The 17,134-nt window shown below is 35.8% G+C and overlaps 1 protein-coding gene across 1 annotated transcript in view; it reads right to left on the reverse strand.

The window, feature by feature from the left end:
- Positions 1 to 17,134, reverse strand: part of COPB1 (coatomer protein complex subunit beta 1) — a 36,983-nt gene that overhangs the window by 19,416 nt on the left and 433 nt on the right. The window contains exons 2-12 of the mRNA XM_006773191.2: positions 16,529 to 16,679; positions 12,936 to 13,165; positions 12,128 to 12,297; positions 10,148 to 10,262; positions 7,894 to 7,986; positions 6,565 to 6,702; positions 4,640 to 4,759; positions 2,330 to 2,437; positions 2,100 to 2,246; positions 1,361 to 1,506; positions 76 to 172 (exon numbers count right to left, since the gene is read on the reverse strand). Of these exons, the coding sequence (XP_006773254.2) occupies positions 76 to 172; positions 1,361 to 1,506; positions 2,100 to 2,246; positions 2,330 to 2,437; positions 4,640 to 4,759; positions 6,565 to 6,702; positions 7,894 to 7,986; positions 10,148 to 10,262; positions 12,128 to 12,297; positions 12,936 to 13,165; positions 16,529 to 16,619 (1,455 nt within the window). The 5' untranslated portion in view covers positions 16,620 to 16,679. The remainder of the gene's footprint in view (positions 1 to 75; positions 173 to 1,360; positions 1,507 to 2,099; positions 2,247 to 2,329; positions 2,438 to 4,639; positions 4,760 to 6,564; positions 6,703 to 7,893; positions 7,987 to 10,147; positions 10,263 to 12,127; positions 12,298 to 12,935; positions 13,166 to 16,528; positions 16,680 to 17,134) is intronic.

Consider the following 17,134-nt stretch of genomic DNA (forward strand, 5'->3'; position numbering starts at 1 on the left):
GGGGGGGGGGGAGTCAGAAGTACTAAAGTAAAAATCAACAAATAAAATAGCATTTACTATGAAGGTAAAACGTACCTCCCCCAGGGATCTTCGGACCTCAGTCATCACACTCTGAATGTCTTCCTTGGTACTACAGTATTCTCCCAGGATCCACAATGCTCCTCGATAAATCCTAAAGCAAGAATACAAGTTCTGAAACACTGACTTGTCAACAAATCTTGAAGCAATTTTTCTTTGTGAATTTAAGCTCAAGTAAGAAAACAAGATTCTGTAGTTCCAAGGGATTATGAATGACATTTTAAGAAGTATAACAAAGACACTAAGTTTCTTTAATTCTCCCAGAAATCACAAGCATTAAAAGAAAAATAAGTGCCCTCATCTATCTTTAGTAGGAACACCTTAAGACTGGTAAACCCAGTAGTGAAAATAAAATACCAAAATGTTTCCCAGAGAGGTGTTATCTTCCATTTACAACAGAGTTAAGGCAAAAGTTTATCTTATCACTTACTACTATAAAAAATTGTTCTTTTTAATGTAAAAAGTACTTTTTATTTGTAGTCACTGAAAAGTACAGGCAGGATGCTGACAAGAACAATGAACAAGGAAGGAGTACAAAAGGATCAGTAACAACAAAAAAAGAAAGCAACCATTTTCTAGTTAAAAATGTTAAACTAAATAAAGTCTTTAGTTATCTTTTCCCTAAGAGTTTCATTAAATTCACTTTTTAAAAAATTATAGAAACTGAAAAATTCTAGAGATCATGGCTGCCAAAAGCAAAACTTTGACTTTTTTTTCCTCACAAAGAAAGCAAATCTTTCTCACTTCCACAAATGTCAATACATTTTCAATCAGAAAAACAACTTTGTAATGGCCCCTTATTTTCTACCTATGCAGATATAATGAAAGTCTGTTATAATCTATCCATCAGATGCTTTAAATCAAACAAAAGTTGGATGACAAAATCCTTTCTCATTAGTATAGGGCAGCTGAAGAAAAACACATCAGATTTAGGTTGCATTTGTAATCCTTCACTTCAATAAATGATAAAGGAAATATAAATAATGATATCTAAAAAGTAATACCTTTAAAAAATATGTTCTTAGTCACTTTAGGATTCACAATGTTTTAAAGAAAATAAAAATAAAGAAATCTAGTTAAATCACCATAACTATAAAAAAAATTTGCCCACAGATTATGGATCTACCAAGGGTGGGTATAAGGTAATATTGTCATTCTTATTTTTGTCTTGATTGTCTTAAGTCATCCTCCCACTCTTATATTTTTTATCAACTGGCTCTTTAAAGACAGATATTGGTAAAGTGCTTACTCAACTTTACATTTAAACAGATTTTAAACCTACTTGACAGATTTAATAGCATGAAAGACTTCAAGCATCTTCTCAACAATAAGCATTCTCAGGTTATCAAAGCGCTGAATGGCTTCACGAACAAACTCCAATACATCAGCAGCTGCCGCTTCATTACTGTCACTAAGAAATTCCATTAACTAGGAAAAAAAGGAAACGGGATAACAATTTAAACTTAAGGTTTAATAACCTTAAGCAATTTTTAATAAGGAAATGTGCAAAGCATGTATTAATAACTTTCAAATGTATAACAAACTGTAAGTTAAGACAAGCACCATTAATGTAAACAGTCACGACTTTTCTGTTTTATGTGCAGCATAAATTAATTGGATCCTCCTACATTGTAACTAAAAGTAAAATCATTTTAGAAAAAAAATTCAGAGCTCAATGGCAAAATTTCAAATTGCAATAACATACCTCATTAATCTGACAGTGACAGAGAACAAAATATTCTAGATATGTGAATTTCTCCTTTAACTGAATCCTTCAACTTTAAGAGGTAAAACTCTGAAAGAAATACTTACTTGCCCTACTGGTAATAGTAACAAACATCAATTATAATAACATGTGGAGATATTTTTGTCACTATGTTATTTGTTGTTGTTTTGATGAAGAGAAAGAAGTCAAAGTCCTTATTCCTCTGAGTTAAGAGTTAGCATTGAACTATTGACTAACTGGAATTTTCAAAATTCTTTTAGTGAATTTCAAAAGTAAGGTAATCAGAATCACATACCACAGGAATAACATTTGCAGCCATATCTGGAAATCGGACAGAACAGGAATGCAATGTTCGCACAAGGAGTTGTCTGTATTTGTCAGTATCTTCATGCTCAGACACATTATTTGTTTTAATCACTTCCTTCTTCAGGACAATAACCAGCTATCGAACAAAGTAAAAATAAGCAAGAATTACAACATGTATGGCCTAATAGATTACAAACTGCTGTCAGAGTTTTGTCTTACCTCTTCAACATTTCTAGAAGAGACAAGATCTAGTGCTAACTGCAGAGTTTTCTTGCGTACTTCTAAGTCTGGTGTGCTCAATACTCTTAGGATGTCCATAACCAGATCCTGAAAAAGAACAAAATATCCAGAAATAACAACAGTATTTCTAGTCACAAGAAGAAAATCTTAACTGAAGAATGTAGGGTTCTGTCCATCACCTTAATTCTTTGATCAACAATAAGATCACTCGAGTGGAAGAACCAGATATTTTTGGTCTCTTGAAATGATATAATATGAAATATACAATACCACATAAGATGCATTCAAACTGAAAATGTTTACTCTGACTCTATCACGTTTCATATAAACTTAAGAATTTATAAGAAATACAGAAGTCTAAGGAACAAGCTAAATGACACAACCAGAAAGTAACCAGACATTCAGAGGAGGGGCATCATTTTCTATATATATATATATATTTGATTTTAGAGAGAAAGGGAGAGGGAGAGAGATAAAAACATCAATGATGAGAGAGAATCATTGATTGGCTGCCTCCTGCACACCCCTTACTAGGGATCGAACCCACAACCTAGGCATGTCCCCTTGACAGGAATCAAACCTAGGATCCTTCTATCCACAGGCTGAAGCTCTAGCCACTGAGCCAAAACAGCTAGGGTGGGGCATCTTTTTTTAAAAAAATGTTTTTATTGGTTTTATTACATTTTTGTTAATCCTCACCGAGGGTATTTTTTTCATTGAATTTTTAGAGAGTGGAAGGGAAGGAGAGAGACAGAGAGAGAGAAACATGGATGTGAGAGAGGCACATCGATTGGTTGCCTCCTGCACTCGCCCTAACCAGGGCCGGGATTGAGCCTGCAACCGGAGTATGTGCCCTTCACCAAAATTGAATCTAAGACCCTTCAATCCGAGGACCAATGCTCTATCCACTGAACCAAACTGGCGCAGGCTTCTTTTATTGATTTTTTGAGAAAAAAGGGAGAGGGAGAGATAGAAACATCGATGAAAGAGAAACACTGATTGGCTGTCTCCTGCATGTCCCCACTGGGGATCAAGTCTGCACCCAGGCATGTACCTTGACCGGAAATCAAACCAGTGCCCTCTTGATTCATGAGTCAATGCCAGCTGGGCCAGAGGAGGGGCATCTTACAGGACAACTGGTCTTGTGTCTTCAACAAGTCAATGTCACGAAAAAAAAATTACTCGCCCTGACTGGGTAGCTCAGTTGGTTAGAGCCTAGTCCTGATATGCAGTTTGATCCCTGGTCAGGGCACATACAGGAAACAACCAATGAATGCATAAATAAATGGAATAACAAATCTCTCTCTCTTTTTCTCTTTCTGCCTTCCCCCCTCTCTAAAATTAATTAAAAACAAACGAACAAACTGCTCAAATTAGAGACTTAAGGGACATAACAATCAGATATGATGATATATGGCCAGAAATTGGACAAAACAAACAAAAAAGGTATTCGGGGGACATCTGGCTCTGCAGAAAAATGCAATATTTTAAAGATGCATACTTAAAAATGTATGGCAGATAAATATTTAAAAATATACCAAAATTAATTTGTCAATGATTTTACTTCTTTAAAACTTAATATCTTTTAAAAATTTCACTGACAAGGAAGTTCTAAAAAGTCTAGGAATAAATTCCTATATAGCCTTCACTTATATTCACTAGTAGTTAAAACTTTGCCATATATGTATTATCATACTCTCTCTACTCCTAAACATGTTAGTGTATTAAGAATTTCTTCTATAACCACAATACAATTATCAAATTAAGAGAACTTATTGATACTAATACTATTAACTAATATACAGTCTATATTCACATTTCTTCAATTTTCCCAATAATGTCCTTTATAGAAAACTTTTGATGTTCTGAAGGAGGATCAGCATGACTTTAGCTGTTTTGGAGCTTTATTTTTATAATAATCATTATTATCGCAGATTAATAGTTATGCTGATAATATTCTAGAATCTAAGCAGCTTTTATTTCACTCAGTTGGTACAATTACAATTATTTTCCAAGAAATATAAATTACATCCAAATCAAAACAAATCTATCTCGATCTCTAAGAATACCAAGTGCAATACAAACAGAAAAGATAAAAGATAATATATGTTAGAAATATTTTTTAATAGCAAAGACAATACCCCAAAAGGTAATGATGAGTTATACTTTAGCTGAGCAAAATTTAAACTGCCCAGTCTCCAAGCATTTAATCTAACAAAGATGGGAAGGCTTGGAAATTATCTCAATTTGAAAAAGATTTTATTTAAGATTTCTCTTTCAAACATTTACCTGTAGTACTCGTTCATGAGCAGGATGCTCTTTTAATTCGACCAATCGATCCAGAACTATGAGCTTTACATTGTTGTCACTCTCCTTAATAATTAAATCAATGTAACACTGAGCAGCAGCCTATGTAAAAAAGAAATACATTTAAGAACACATTCATCTATCTTTAACATAGAATCTGAAAATAAGAAGGAAAACAAATCCCCAAGAAGCCAAAATATATTCACTACTCCCACATTAAAAATTTGTGCATTTTTTTCCAGGGGAATATATTCTTCTATTCCCTAAATTCTAAAAAATATCATTGTTTTTCAAGTTTACAAAAGATTAAAAGCATCAGAAATTAAAAGGAGGAAAAGGACTGCTATAGGCTACTTATTAACCACCAAAAATTAAGGATTGATATTAAGGAACAAGGGAGAACAAAGCAGGTAAAAAATCTCCAAAAGTATAGCTACTAAGCACCTTTTACTTTAGGTCCAACACACCTTCATTATACTGCAGAAAAATCAAGAATATTAAATGACCCTGAGTTATGAAAAGCAGAGGAGCAAAACTCCAAGAGCTCCCAATGACCTAGAACAATTTGATCAACAAAATAAATGACAATATAATATTGGATTATAATCCATGCAATAAAATATCCTTATAGACATAAAGAAAGAAAGAAGGAAAGACAGAGAAGGAGAGGGGCAGCTCTTCCTTACAGAACTCCAATTAGTACATGTAAAAGAGGAAAATAGAAAATTACCACTAAAATACCACAGTAATAACTGCTGTAGAAAAGGTCCACTGATGGATGCTAAAATTGGTCGGTGCAAGTTTGACAAGAAATAAACCAAATGCACAGTTTCAAAGTATCTTCCCATGATATTACTAATTGTGAAAGAAAAATTCATAATTCAACAGTGGAGAAATCTGGCAGACACCACCTTAACTGATTGATCAAAGTTAACATTACCATTCATAAGATATATCAACATCATGTACTCCTTTATGATACTTAGACTTCTGTGGTATTCTCCCCCCAAAATAAACAGCCTCACCATTATAATGAGAAAACATGAGACAAACCCAAATTGAGGGATATTTTACAAAATGACTCAATACTCTTCAAAAGTCTCAAGATCGTGAAAAACAAGGACAGGTTAAGGAACTGTAAGGGACTGGAGGAGACTAACATATGACAACTAAGTGTAATGTAGGCCTGGACTGGATCCTGGGAAAGAAAAAGTGCATTAGTCTATAATTTAGGTAATAATATTGTTCCAATTGCAATTTCTTGGTTTTGATAATTATACAATCGTTATGTAAGGCATGAACATTATGGAAAGCTGGATGAAAGGTAATGGGAACTTCGTCCTATGTTTGCAACTTCTCTGTAAGCTTTAAATTATTTTAATATAAAATGTCTTTTAATAATTTAAAGTATTGGTGTATATAGCAGTAAATTCTCCTATTTATACAATCTGGCTTTCTAGAATAATTCATTCTTTGAACACAGTAGGGATTCCTTATATAGTTTTGACACAATAACTAAAGAAGAGAAAGATTATATTCCATTACTGAATATACTTACTGGCACCTTTTATAGAACCCATCATTTAGGATCCAGAATTCATTCTCCCAGCTCTAAGTTTCAATGTAAAGTATGGGAGATAGCTTAAAACAGCAGAACCATTACCTTGAAACTAGAAATATTGGTATTTTCTGTCTCTCTTTCTCTCCATGTATTTATGTATGAAAACAGGAAGGAAGAAAAGAAATCAGACTACATAAGGAATCAAATAATTTTGTGAAATTTGTAGCTGTTATCTCCATATCATGCAATGCTATGTAACCACATAGTAAACTGCAATGTTACTAAATCGTAAGTGATAAAATAGAGTACCTATAATTTAACTGGCACCAAAATAAATAATCAGTACCTTGATTGCAGTAGGTGCACTGGAGAGAGTCACTAAAGTTCCAGCGGCTTCATATTTTACAGCAGGACTAGATGACTGTAATAAGTTATAGATGCAACGAATAAAACGAGCCCTTTCTGATGGATTAGCATGACAGACCTGGAGAAGAAAACATTTAGGTTCCAACTGACTTCATGGACAGTTGATTTCAAATACATTTTTTAAAATAGATGTCAGCTTATGGGATGCTAGTTATCTTAACTTGAAAGCTAAGAATCCTATATAATAAAAGGGTAATATGCAAATTGACCCTAACAGCAGAACGACTGGGAATGACTGGTCACTATGACACACACTGACCACCAGGGGGCAGATGCTCAATGCAGGAGCTGTCCCCTGGTGGTCAGTGTGCTCTCACAGGGGGGAGCTCTGCTCAGCCACAAGCCAGGCTGATGGCTGCCAGTACAGTGGTGGTGGTGGGAGCCTCTCCCGCCTCCTCAGCAGCGCTAAGGATGTCCAACTGCAGCTTAGGCCTGCTCCCTACTGGCAAGTGGGAGGGCTCCCAGGCTTCCAGAGGGATGTCTGACTGCCAGCTTCCAGAGGGATGTCTGACTGCCAGCCCCCGAGGGCTCCCAGGCTTCCAGAGGGATGTCTGACTGCCAGCTTAGGCCCAATCCCCGGGGAGCAGGCCTAAGCCAGCAGGTGAACATCCCCCGAGGGGTCCCAGACTGTGAGAGGGCACAGGCTGGGCTGAGGGACCCCCCCTCCACAAGTTCACAAATTTTTGTGCACCAGGCCTCTAGCAGACTTATAAAGACATCTGAAGATGACTACCAACTTGGGATGAGACATTGTGTCTACTACCTATAATAAAAAAAGCATAATATGCTAATTAGACCAGACAGCCGAACAACCTTCCGGACGTCCTTCAGGACAACCTTCCAGACAAAGCCAGGGCTGCAAGGGCCAAGGCAAGCCGCCGTGGCTGTGAGGGCCAAGGCATGCCACTGCTGAGGCAAGCCATCATTGAGGCAAGCCACCGCCAAGGGCCGAGACCCTTGCGTGAATTTCGTGCATCAAGCCTCAAGTCTATATATATAGAAGCCTAAGAGACTGGCTAACAGGGATCAGGCTGAAACTGGCAGTCTGACATTCCCCAAGGGGTCCTGGATTGCAAGAGGGCACAGGCCAGGCCAAGGGACCCCACCAGTGCACAAATACCTGTACTGAGCCTCTAGTTAAAATATATTATCCTAGCAATTAAAGAGCTTTCTAAAAAGACTATTTTATCTTATCTTAAACTGTTCAAGGTTATTTTACCCATCATTGGGTAAAATTTATAAGTCTTACCTTATAAATTAGCTCAACAATAACCAACTGAAGAATGTCTCCAAATGTCTGAACCTGATCAATACAAGTACTTAGGTAATCCAAAGCTCGATCCTAAAAAAATAAGAATATATTTATCAAACTCCACCTCAGTCAATAAAAGGACTTAATGCAACTTAAAAAAACATACACAACTAAATAGAAAACAAATGAGGAAATCAGGGCAAAGAAAAATTAACTAATGACAAAAAAAATAAAGTTAACATATAAATATAAGCCATAAAGTCAAATATATGTTTTAGAAATGGGTCACAAATCTGGGGTCTGAATTTTCTTGTAGTTAAACCAAGGAGAAAAATACTATGTATTCAGGGTATATGATTCAGGGATTTATACAATTAAAAAAAACCAGCTGCTTTGGAGTATAGTTCTTCCTATTTCTGAGATCAAGAAGAAAAATCTCATCAATTCTCATATACCAAACACTGATATAGAGAACTATGGCCTCAACAACATCTCTACAGTAAAAGTATCAACAAATTTTATTGAACTATTTCTGATTATATCCCTTCATGTAGGTAACACCAAAATAACATCACTAAAACCAACTCTATATGAGGACAAAACATTGTGACCTAAATAAGTAGTTTTCTTATAGTTTTTTTTTTTAAATATTTTATTGCTTTTTTTCACAGAGAGGAAGGGAGAGGGATAGAGAGCCAGAAACATCGATGAGAGAGAATCATCGACCAGCTGCCTCCTGCACATCCCCCACTGGGGATATGCCCACAACCCAGGTACATGCCCTTGACCGGAATCGAACCCAGGACCCTTGAGTCCGCAGGCCGACGCTCTATCCACTGAGCCAAACCGGTTTCGGCTTCTTATAGTTTTATTTATAAAGATAAAACAGCAGCATCTAAATTTCAGAGGCGTGAATAGACTCTATATTTTTCAATCTTCATGCGTATTTCTTACATTTTGATAAATACTGGATAACAAAAATCTAAGATTAGATGCCACCAAGATGTGCAAAGTCACTGCTAGCCACCAGCAGATCCATATACTTTAACCACCAGCTGAGCTGGATGTAGAGTTGATATTCACTCATGAAACTTGAAGTCTATAAGAACACACATCTACATTGAAAGCACCCCTGCTTTCACGGACATGGCTCAGGGTGGATCTTATACAAAGCTACTGTTTTTGTTTGTGTTTTTTGTTTGTTTGTTTTTTTGCTTAAAGTATTACGAAGGGTATTACATATGTGTCCTTTTTTTAACCCCCGCCCTTGACAATCCCCTGGCCTCTGTTTTTCTTTGTTAAACAATTTTAGATCTATACCAAGAGAAGGAAAAACATACATCAAAACCCCAAAGTAGAAGGCTATAGAATATGGCCATAATTTCAATCTGGAAAACCTGTAAAGTGGTTATTAAATGTTTAATTTGAAAAAGAATATATATAAACAATATTCCAGAGAAGGGTTAAGAAAAACCACTGTATTTTTATACAAATTAAATCTCAAAAATCTAAAAAAAATCAAAATCAAAATATACAAATCACATACTATAAACAGAATTACTGTCTAAAAACTGGATTAGGCCTATGTAATACTTTTTTTAAAATATGTTTTTATTGATTTCAGAGAGAGGGAGAGGGAGAGAGAGAGAGAAACGTCAATGATGAGACGGAATCATTAATAGGCTGCCTCCTGCCCACCCTTACTGGGGATTGAGCCCACAACCCAGGCATGTGCCCTAACTAGGGAATAGAATTGTGATATGGTTCGTTTGTCAACACTCAACCATTGGACCACACCAGCTGGACTGTAATACTCTTTATTTAAAATCCCCACCCTAGGATATTTTTTCACTGATTTTTAGAGAGAGTGGAAGAGAGGGAAAGTCAGAGAAAAATATCAATGTGAGAGAAACACATCGATTGGTTGCCTCCTGCATGCACCCCGACCAAGGCCCCCAGCCAGGATGGAGCCTGCAACTGAGGTACGTGCCCTTGACTGGAATTGAACCTGGGACACTGGCTTATTAAAAGCTATTACCTAACTTCAAGAATTATTCACTCAAAACCATTTTTGTTACATTGATACCCCTCTCCACTTCCTCTCCTCCCATATTATTGTGAAGCAAATCCCAGACCACTTATCATTTCTTTTGTAAATAGAGGGTGTCCCCAAACAGGCTAGGCTGGGCTGTAACACTTTTAATTCTCATTTAAGTACAGTCATAAAAGTTATTTTTTTTAAAGTACTTACCTGATCTGCATGAATTAGCATCATAAATGCATTCCTTTTGCAACTTGCATCCTTCTCATTCACCAGAAAATCATGTATCAGTTCAGGAGCATCAGGTATAAGATGTTCAAAATTTCTTGAAATAAAACCAGTAATATCCATGTTTAATAAAATCCTATTTTGTTATTTTATTTTATAACTCTATGAACACTGCAAAATTAATCTTTATCAAACTTTATAACAGTATCAATTGTTTTGTGTTTTAAAACTTTAAATCAATTAGAAAGTTGTGTGTAGGAATCACAAGCTTACATCTTCATCTATTAAGTTATCAAATTATACTTTTATAGTTCAGTACAGAAAAAGCTAATTTACTCAGCATGCTATCTAACAACTATCTCAAGTAATTGCCTTTCATATACTTTAGGAATAAAATACCAATGCTCATGATGACATCCTCAAGGTACTTAAAGATGATTCTTAAAGAATTATCAGAGAAAAAAAGCGTCCCTTGAATTTTACTCGTTATACACTATACTTATTAGCCGATTTACTTACTCATTTCTTATTTTGGAAATTTTTAAGTATTTCCAACAGAATAATAACTGGCTTATTAAAAGCTATTACCTAACTTCAAGAATTATTCATTCACAACCATTTTTGTTACATCGATATTCCTCTCCTCCCATATTATTTTGAAGTAAATCCCAGACCACTTATCACTTCTTTTGTAAATAGAGGGTGTCAAAAATGTACACACACTTTGAATAATTAGAAAGGCAGTATTTATTAAAATACATTTCATTTTCAAAGTGTAATAGAATCAGCTGTTAAAGTGTATATATATTTTTTGGAATACCCTGGTATGTTTTCTAAAATTGAGAATTCTTTCTTTATAAAATTAATCATAATACCCTTATCAGACCTTAAAAATTTAACAATTCCTTAATATCATGATATAGCTAGTGTTCAAATTTCCAATTGTCTTAATGGCATAATTTTTGTGCATGTACTGGTAGTTTAAATACTGAAATCTGTGTAGTCTGTATGGTAGCTTTCATGAAACTCTACGTTATTAACCACAATACCACTTTCCCTAACAGAAAACAAAATCTAGCATAACAGTACAAGAACTGTAAAATTACATAATAATCAACTATTAAAGTACAAAGATATTTATAAAAATTACATCCTACTTCTAATGGATTGACTTCTAATGGATTGACACCAGTGATTATAAAAACCAAGCATTCTAGCTTCATCTAACTCAGTAGTTCTCAACCTGTGGGTCGTGATCCCTTTGGCGGGCAAACGACCCTTTCACAGGGGTCGCTGAAGATCATCCTGCATATCAGATATTCACATTACGATTCATAACAGTAGCAACATTACCGTTATGAAGTAGCAACGAAAATAATTTTATGGTTGGGTCACAACATGAGGAACTGTATTTTAAGGGCCAGAAGGCTGAGAACCACTGATCTAACTGGTTCTTTGAATGTTTTTAAAGTTCAAAATCTTCAGCTTTCTAGTAAGAGGAATTAGTTGAGAACTGCAATTCTTCCTTAAAAAGTTCCCTCCTTAAGGCCTCTAAGGAAGGGTAGAAAGACCCACATTCCACAAAAAGAGAATTCTAAAACAGTCAAAACTCAAAACAAAGCCTTTAGGAACTAAATTAATAAATTAATTAAGTGGGCTGGAGTAACACAACTGAGAATGACAGGCACTGTCATAAACTGGAAAGTGTACAACCTGTTTAAAAGGGGGCTACTTATCAATGAATTCAGCAGATTGTTGTCATGCAGAAACTAAGACCCAGTGTTGCCAGATCTTTTAACTTTTCATGTTGACAACTTAATTATAATTAAGGGAAAAAATCTTGTTTAGGCCAAATGAAACACATATGCAAGCTACATACAATCTGTAAGAAACCACTTTGGAACCTCTAATGTAAAAGAATAAACACCTCACAGATTTAGGCCAAAGGAATATCTTATTTACCTATAGATAGTATAGATGGCCAAAACAGCATTTCTTCTAACATAGCTGTGACGATGCTCCAAACAAGCACGAATAGCTGGCATTAAAGGTTCTAACAATTCTGCTTCTTTCAATTTGCAAAGAAAACGAAGAGTGGATCCTCGAATAAATTCATTAGGATGCTGAAGATCCTGATATAAAAATTTAAATAGAAAGTGTTGAGTTCCAGAATTAAAAAATAATATATTAATGCAAAATTTTCCAACAAAAAAAATCAGTAAGTGGGTTTGAGAAAGACCTAGATTATCACATCATTTTCATCAGATTCCTGTTAATGAAAGCAATTTTTATTTGTCACATCAATTATCTTATACTAGAGGCCCAGCGCATGAATTTGTGCATGGGTGGGGTCCCTCCCAGCTGATCAGGGCTGTCTCGCCCAGTCCTAATCGGGCCAAGCAGCCAGCGAGGGGACTGGAGGAGGTTGGCTGGCCACGGGAGGTTGGCTGTGGGAGCAAGCGCACTGACCACGAGGGGGCAGCTCCTGCTTTGAGCATCTGCCCCCTGGTGGTCAGTGCGTGTCATAGCTATTAGCCAGTCATCAGGTCATAACGGTTGCTTAGGCTTTTATATATACAGATTCTGTGTCACTGTTTTTATTAACAACACATAAAAATGCATAGGAAATGTCTGGAAAAAGTAACAATAAAACTTTTTACTGTAACTCCTTATAACTTCAGTTCCTACAAGTAAAATAAAGCCCTTTCCACCAGTTTTACAATGATCTAAAATCAAAGCAATATTCACAGATAATTATGGTTTAGTTTACCTTTCTATATGCATCACATACAAGGATCATTTCATGTAAAAGTCTCCCATCTGGAGTGGTTTTAGGAACAATTTCCCAAAATACCAAAAGTAATTTTTTGATGGTGTGATCCTGAAGAGGTAGCACAAAACGAATGATGGTCATCAGAAGTCCAGGAAGCTTTTCACCATTCAGAATCATGATGATGACTTTCTTCAAAGCTTCAGTCTTTGACTTCACATCTCCTTTTTCTGATTTAAAAATTTTTAAATAAAACATAATTATTTCAACAGAAAATTTCTTAGATAATTTCAAAAGCAATTAACAAAGTAAAACCATTTTCTCACTTTATCAGGAGCAATGATAATAAAGGCACAAACCCAAATAACAAGGGACATCAATCTGGTCATGCCACAAACAAGCTGTATGACTTTCCACAGGTGATTTATCTGTGATTCTTCACATATAATATGAAGGCACTGGATTATATCTCTGGTCCCTAACCAATGGAATTAATGCAGAGACCATAAATGTATAGGTATAGTAAATAATGTATGTCTCAAACATGCAAGCAGCTATATTTCAAAATGTAAATATGTGCCATTAAGAGCTTCTGAATTCAAAGTAGTTTTTAGTCCATATATATTTTCTCAACCAACATTACAACCATTATTGAGGGAAGGAGTGATCACTGACATGTTTTCAATATTAGGAGATCCTCAAACTCAAAAAGATTGGGAACTAAAGACTAGATTAATCCCAAGATGCCACCATATTCCTACAGACTATAAAACTTTAGAATCTTTAAGGAATTACGTAAAAATTGGAAAAATTCAAATTGGACTATAATAGCCCTAACCGGTGTGGCTCAGTGGATAGAGCGTCGGCCTGCGGACTGAAAGGTCCCAAGTTCGATTCCGGTCAAGGGCATGTACCTGGGTTGCAGGCACAACCCCAGGAGGGGATGTACAGGAGGCAGCTGATCGATGTTTCTCTCTCATCGTTGTTTCAAATTCTCTATCCTTCTCCCTTCCTCTCTGTAAAAAAATCAATAAAATATATTTAAAAATAAATAAATTGTTATAGATTAGTAGCCACTGTTTAGAATTAAGGATAACACATTTAAGATAAGGTGCTAGTTTATTGTTACTTAGTCTAAAAAAATATGCACTATAAAGTATTTTATGTAAAACCATCTATAACTTTACAGCATTATCTTTGAATACTAAAGAATGTATGGTACATCTTTTGGATCCAAAATTCAAAGGCAGAAATATAAGAGACAAGAATAAACAAGTATCTAGAAGGACAGAGGGAAGACAAAGGTACTTAATAATCTTAGAGTTATCATGAGCCAAAAACAAAAAATATATTTCTAACACTTAGAACAAAGTGGCTACTACATAAAGAGCTCTTTGCTGTTGCCAAAGAGACAGAAACTACAGTTGGTATAGAGTTATAGAAAGGATTTAAGCTTTGGAAGAATTGTACTAGGCGAAACAAAAGTTCATTCTAGCCCCCAAAGGCTAAGTATCTATTCCTGGCTTGGTATGATATTTTAACATGTTGCAGAACAGAGAATATCCTCAGATATTTGAACTGAAAACAAAGTGAGGGTTATTAACATATTTATCCCATAAGGGTCAGTATTTTTGTTTAAAACTGACTAAATTCTCATACATCTCTCCCTGCTTCAGAGTATTATATCTCCTGCCATATATTAATAAAAATTGGCAAGTGCCATGTCAAGTCAAGAAATAAATGCTGCCAAAACCGGTTTGGCTCAGTGGATAGAGCGTCGGCCTGCGGACTGAAGGGTCCCAGGTTCGATTCCGGTCGAGGGCATGTACCTGGGTTGCAGGCACATCCCCAGTAGGAGATGTGCAGGAGGCAGCTGATCGATGTTTCTCTCTCATCGATGTTTCTAACTCTCTCTCTCCCTTCCTCTCTATAAAAAAATCAATAAAATATATTTTAAAAAAAGAGAAAAGAAATAAATGCTGAAGGATGGAGTGCCAATCTGGGCAAACTTTGAGTTGTTAAATCTGTGAAGAGGACAAAAACAAAGCATCAGGAGAGATGTCAGTAGCTGATAACTATAACCACAAAACAGGCAGAGTTCTAAGTGGCCAAAGTTGTATTCACAATACAGGTTTTCCTCTCTTTGTCACAAACCTTTCTTTCTGAGTAATAAATAAATAAATAAATAAAAATCTACACCATTTATATTTGAAGCCTCCTCAACACCCATTTCCAATTATTTTAACAATTCAAATTGAGTAGGGGGATGCTTTTATCCACATCTTCAAAATTTTCAAAACTTCTGTTCCTTTATGATCACTACCAAAAGATATGGAAACTTTGAAATATCAATTCAATTCACCATAATATTACTCCAGACTTCAGAGAATGTACAGCCGTCAGAGCACATATCCAGTGAGTGATTGAAGGTAAAGAAAAGTGTAGGTAAAGCAACGAAGTATTTCACCAAACAAAAGGTATTTGTTACGCAAATTGGAAACTACTTCTAAACTTTTTCTCATCTCAACTCTTTTGGTTAGGGAAGGTTAGTCAAGGCAGCTGCAATTAAAAAAGGGTATTGTTTACAATTAAGGATGGGTTTTGTTCTTTACCTTTCTAGTTATAACCTTAAGTATTTGGGGGGTCTAAAACTAACTAAAGTTTATTCATCAATTTTCATTCCATTCTACTATAAGTATGAACACACACACACACACACACACACACACACAGCTTTTGTATATAAAGGTATCAGTTTAAATGCCATAAAACAGGGTTTCTTTTTCCTTCTCTAAAAATAGACCTCAATAGAAACCTAATAAGTGAACTAAAATCCATTACTACTTAGTAAGAGGTGGGAATACACAAAATATTGTCTCCTTTCAAACTGCAAACTATCTTTCTAAAAGATACTTTCAAGACCTGAAGCATAATTTTTCACTCTATTTTAAACAGTCGTTATCAGTTTAAGTTAAACTTATTTTTAGTAGTTCAATTAAACAAGAATCATTCTTTTGGAATATGGGTCACTTAAAAATTTTCTTTACAGAATTACAAAAAAGGAGACAGTGTACACTTTTAAAATTCAGAAATATAGTTCTTGTTTTTTGTATGTTTTAAAAATGAAAAGTTTAAACCTTTCTAGAAAATACTTGTGTATTCTCGTGTTGACTTCATTTGGTCAACAGGTGAAAACAAAGTTCTTTTGGTTTTACCACCTAAGTAATAGGAAGTTACATGCACAAAGGAACTAAGACATTCAAATACACATTCTCTCAACCTTTTACCTACAGAGTATTGTCAGATATATTTAAGCATAATATATTAAACCACACAAGCCATTATGTTATTTTTAAGACTATCTAACAACTAAAATTACTACATTTCTTTAGCTTTACGAAGCTGGGCTGAGATGTTTTATTTCCAAAAACCAGTACGTCTAAAGGTAACAAAAGTTTCCATTTTTTAATAAGACAAAGGGTCTACTGAAGAGATCCTAGAAAAAGCTCAAGACAAAAATTAAGCATTTCTAATGATAAAGAAACTTGAAGTGCAAATGAGCCTTTCATTTCCAAAACATCGTCAAGGTTTACCTAGATCATTTTTTAAGCTCATTTCCGATGGAGGTTCCGAGTCCATTGGCACGTTAATTAACGTATAGCACACATTCTCGGCAGCCGTCATGGTGCCCGGTGATGACCAACCCTGGGTACAAGGTTGAAGGATGACAGATGCCAGGAAAATCTAGAAAAGCAAATACAAGGACAGAATATCATTACAAGTGAAAAATAAAAACACAACCAGTAACCACCGTGAACTTCACTGTCTAAAGTTCATTCCGTTTAGCTGATGAGTTTTGAAGTATCAAAAGGGTCAACATATATTGTGTCCCACAAAAACAGAGCCTAATGTTAAACACACACACACACACACACACACACACACACACACACACTCACGTCATTTTCGACCTAAGGCGCGCTTTCCCGCCCCCCACACCGCCCCGGGTTGGGAGCGCTGCGCTGCAGAACTCAGGCCCACCGCCGGTGCCGGTGCTGGTGCCGGGCCCCGCCCCACCGGGCACAGGAGGGACTGAGGCAGCGCACAGACCCGAGCGGCCCGAGTCCACACGCCCTGGGCACCACCGCTCGGCTAAAACCTTAGCGTTTCACTGCGTTTCCCGGTGGGACCCTACTGCC

Source organism: Myotis davidii, unplaced genomic scaffold (genome assembly GCF_000327345.1).
Source record: "Myotis davidii unplaced genomic scaffold, ASM32734v1 scaffold946, whole genome shotgun sequence".
Taxonomy (NCBI): Eukaryota; Metazoa; Chordata; class Mammalia; order Chiroptera; family Vespertilionidae; genus Myotis; species Myotis davidii.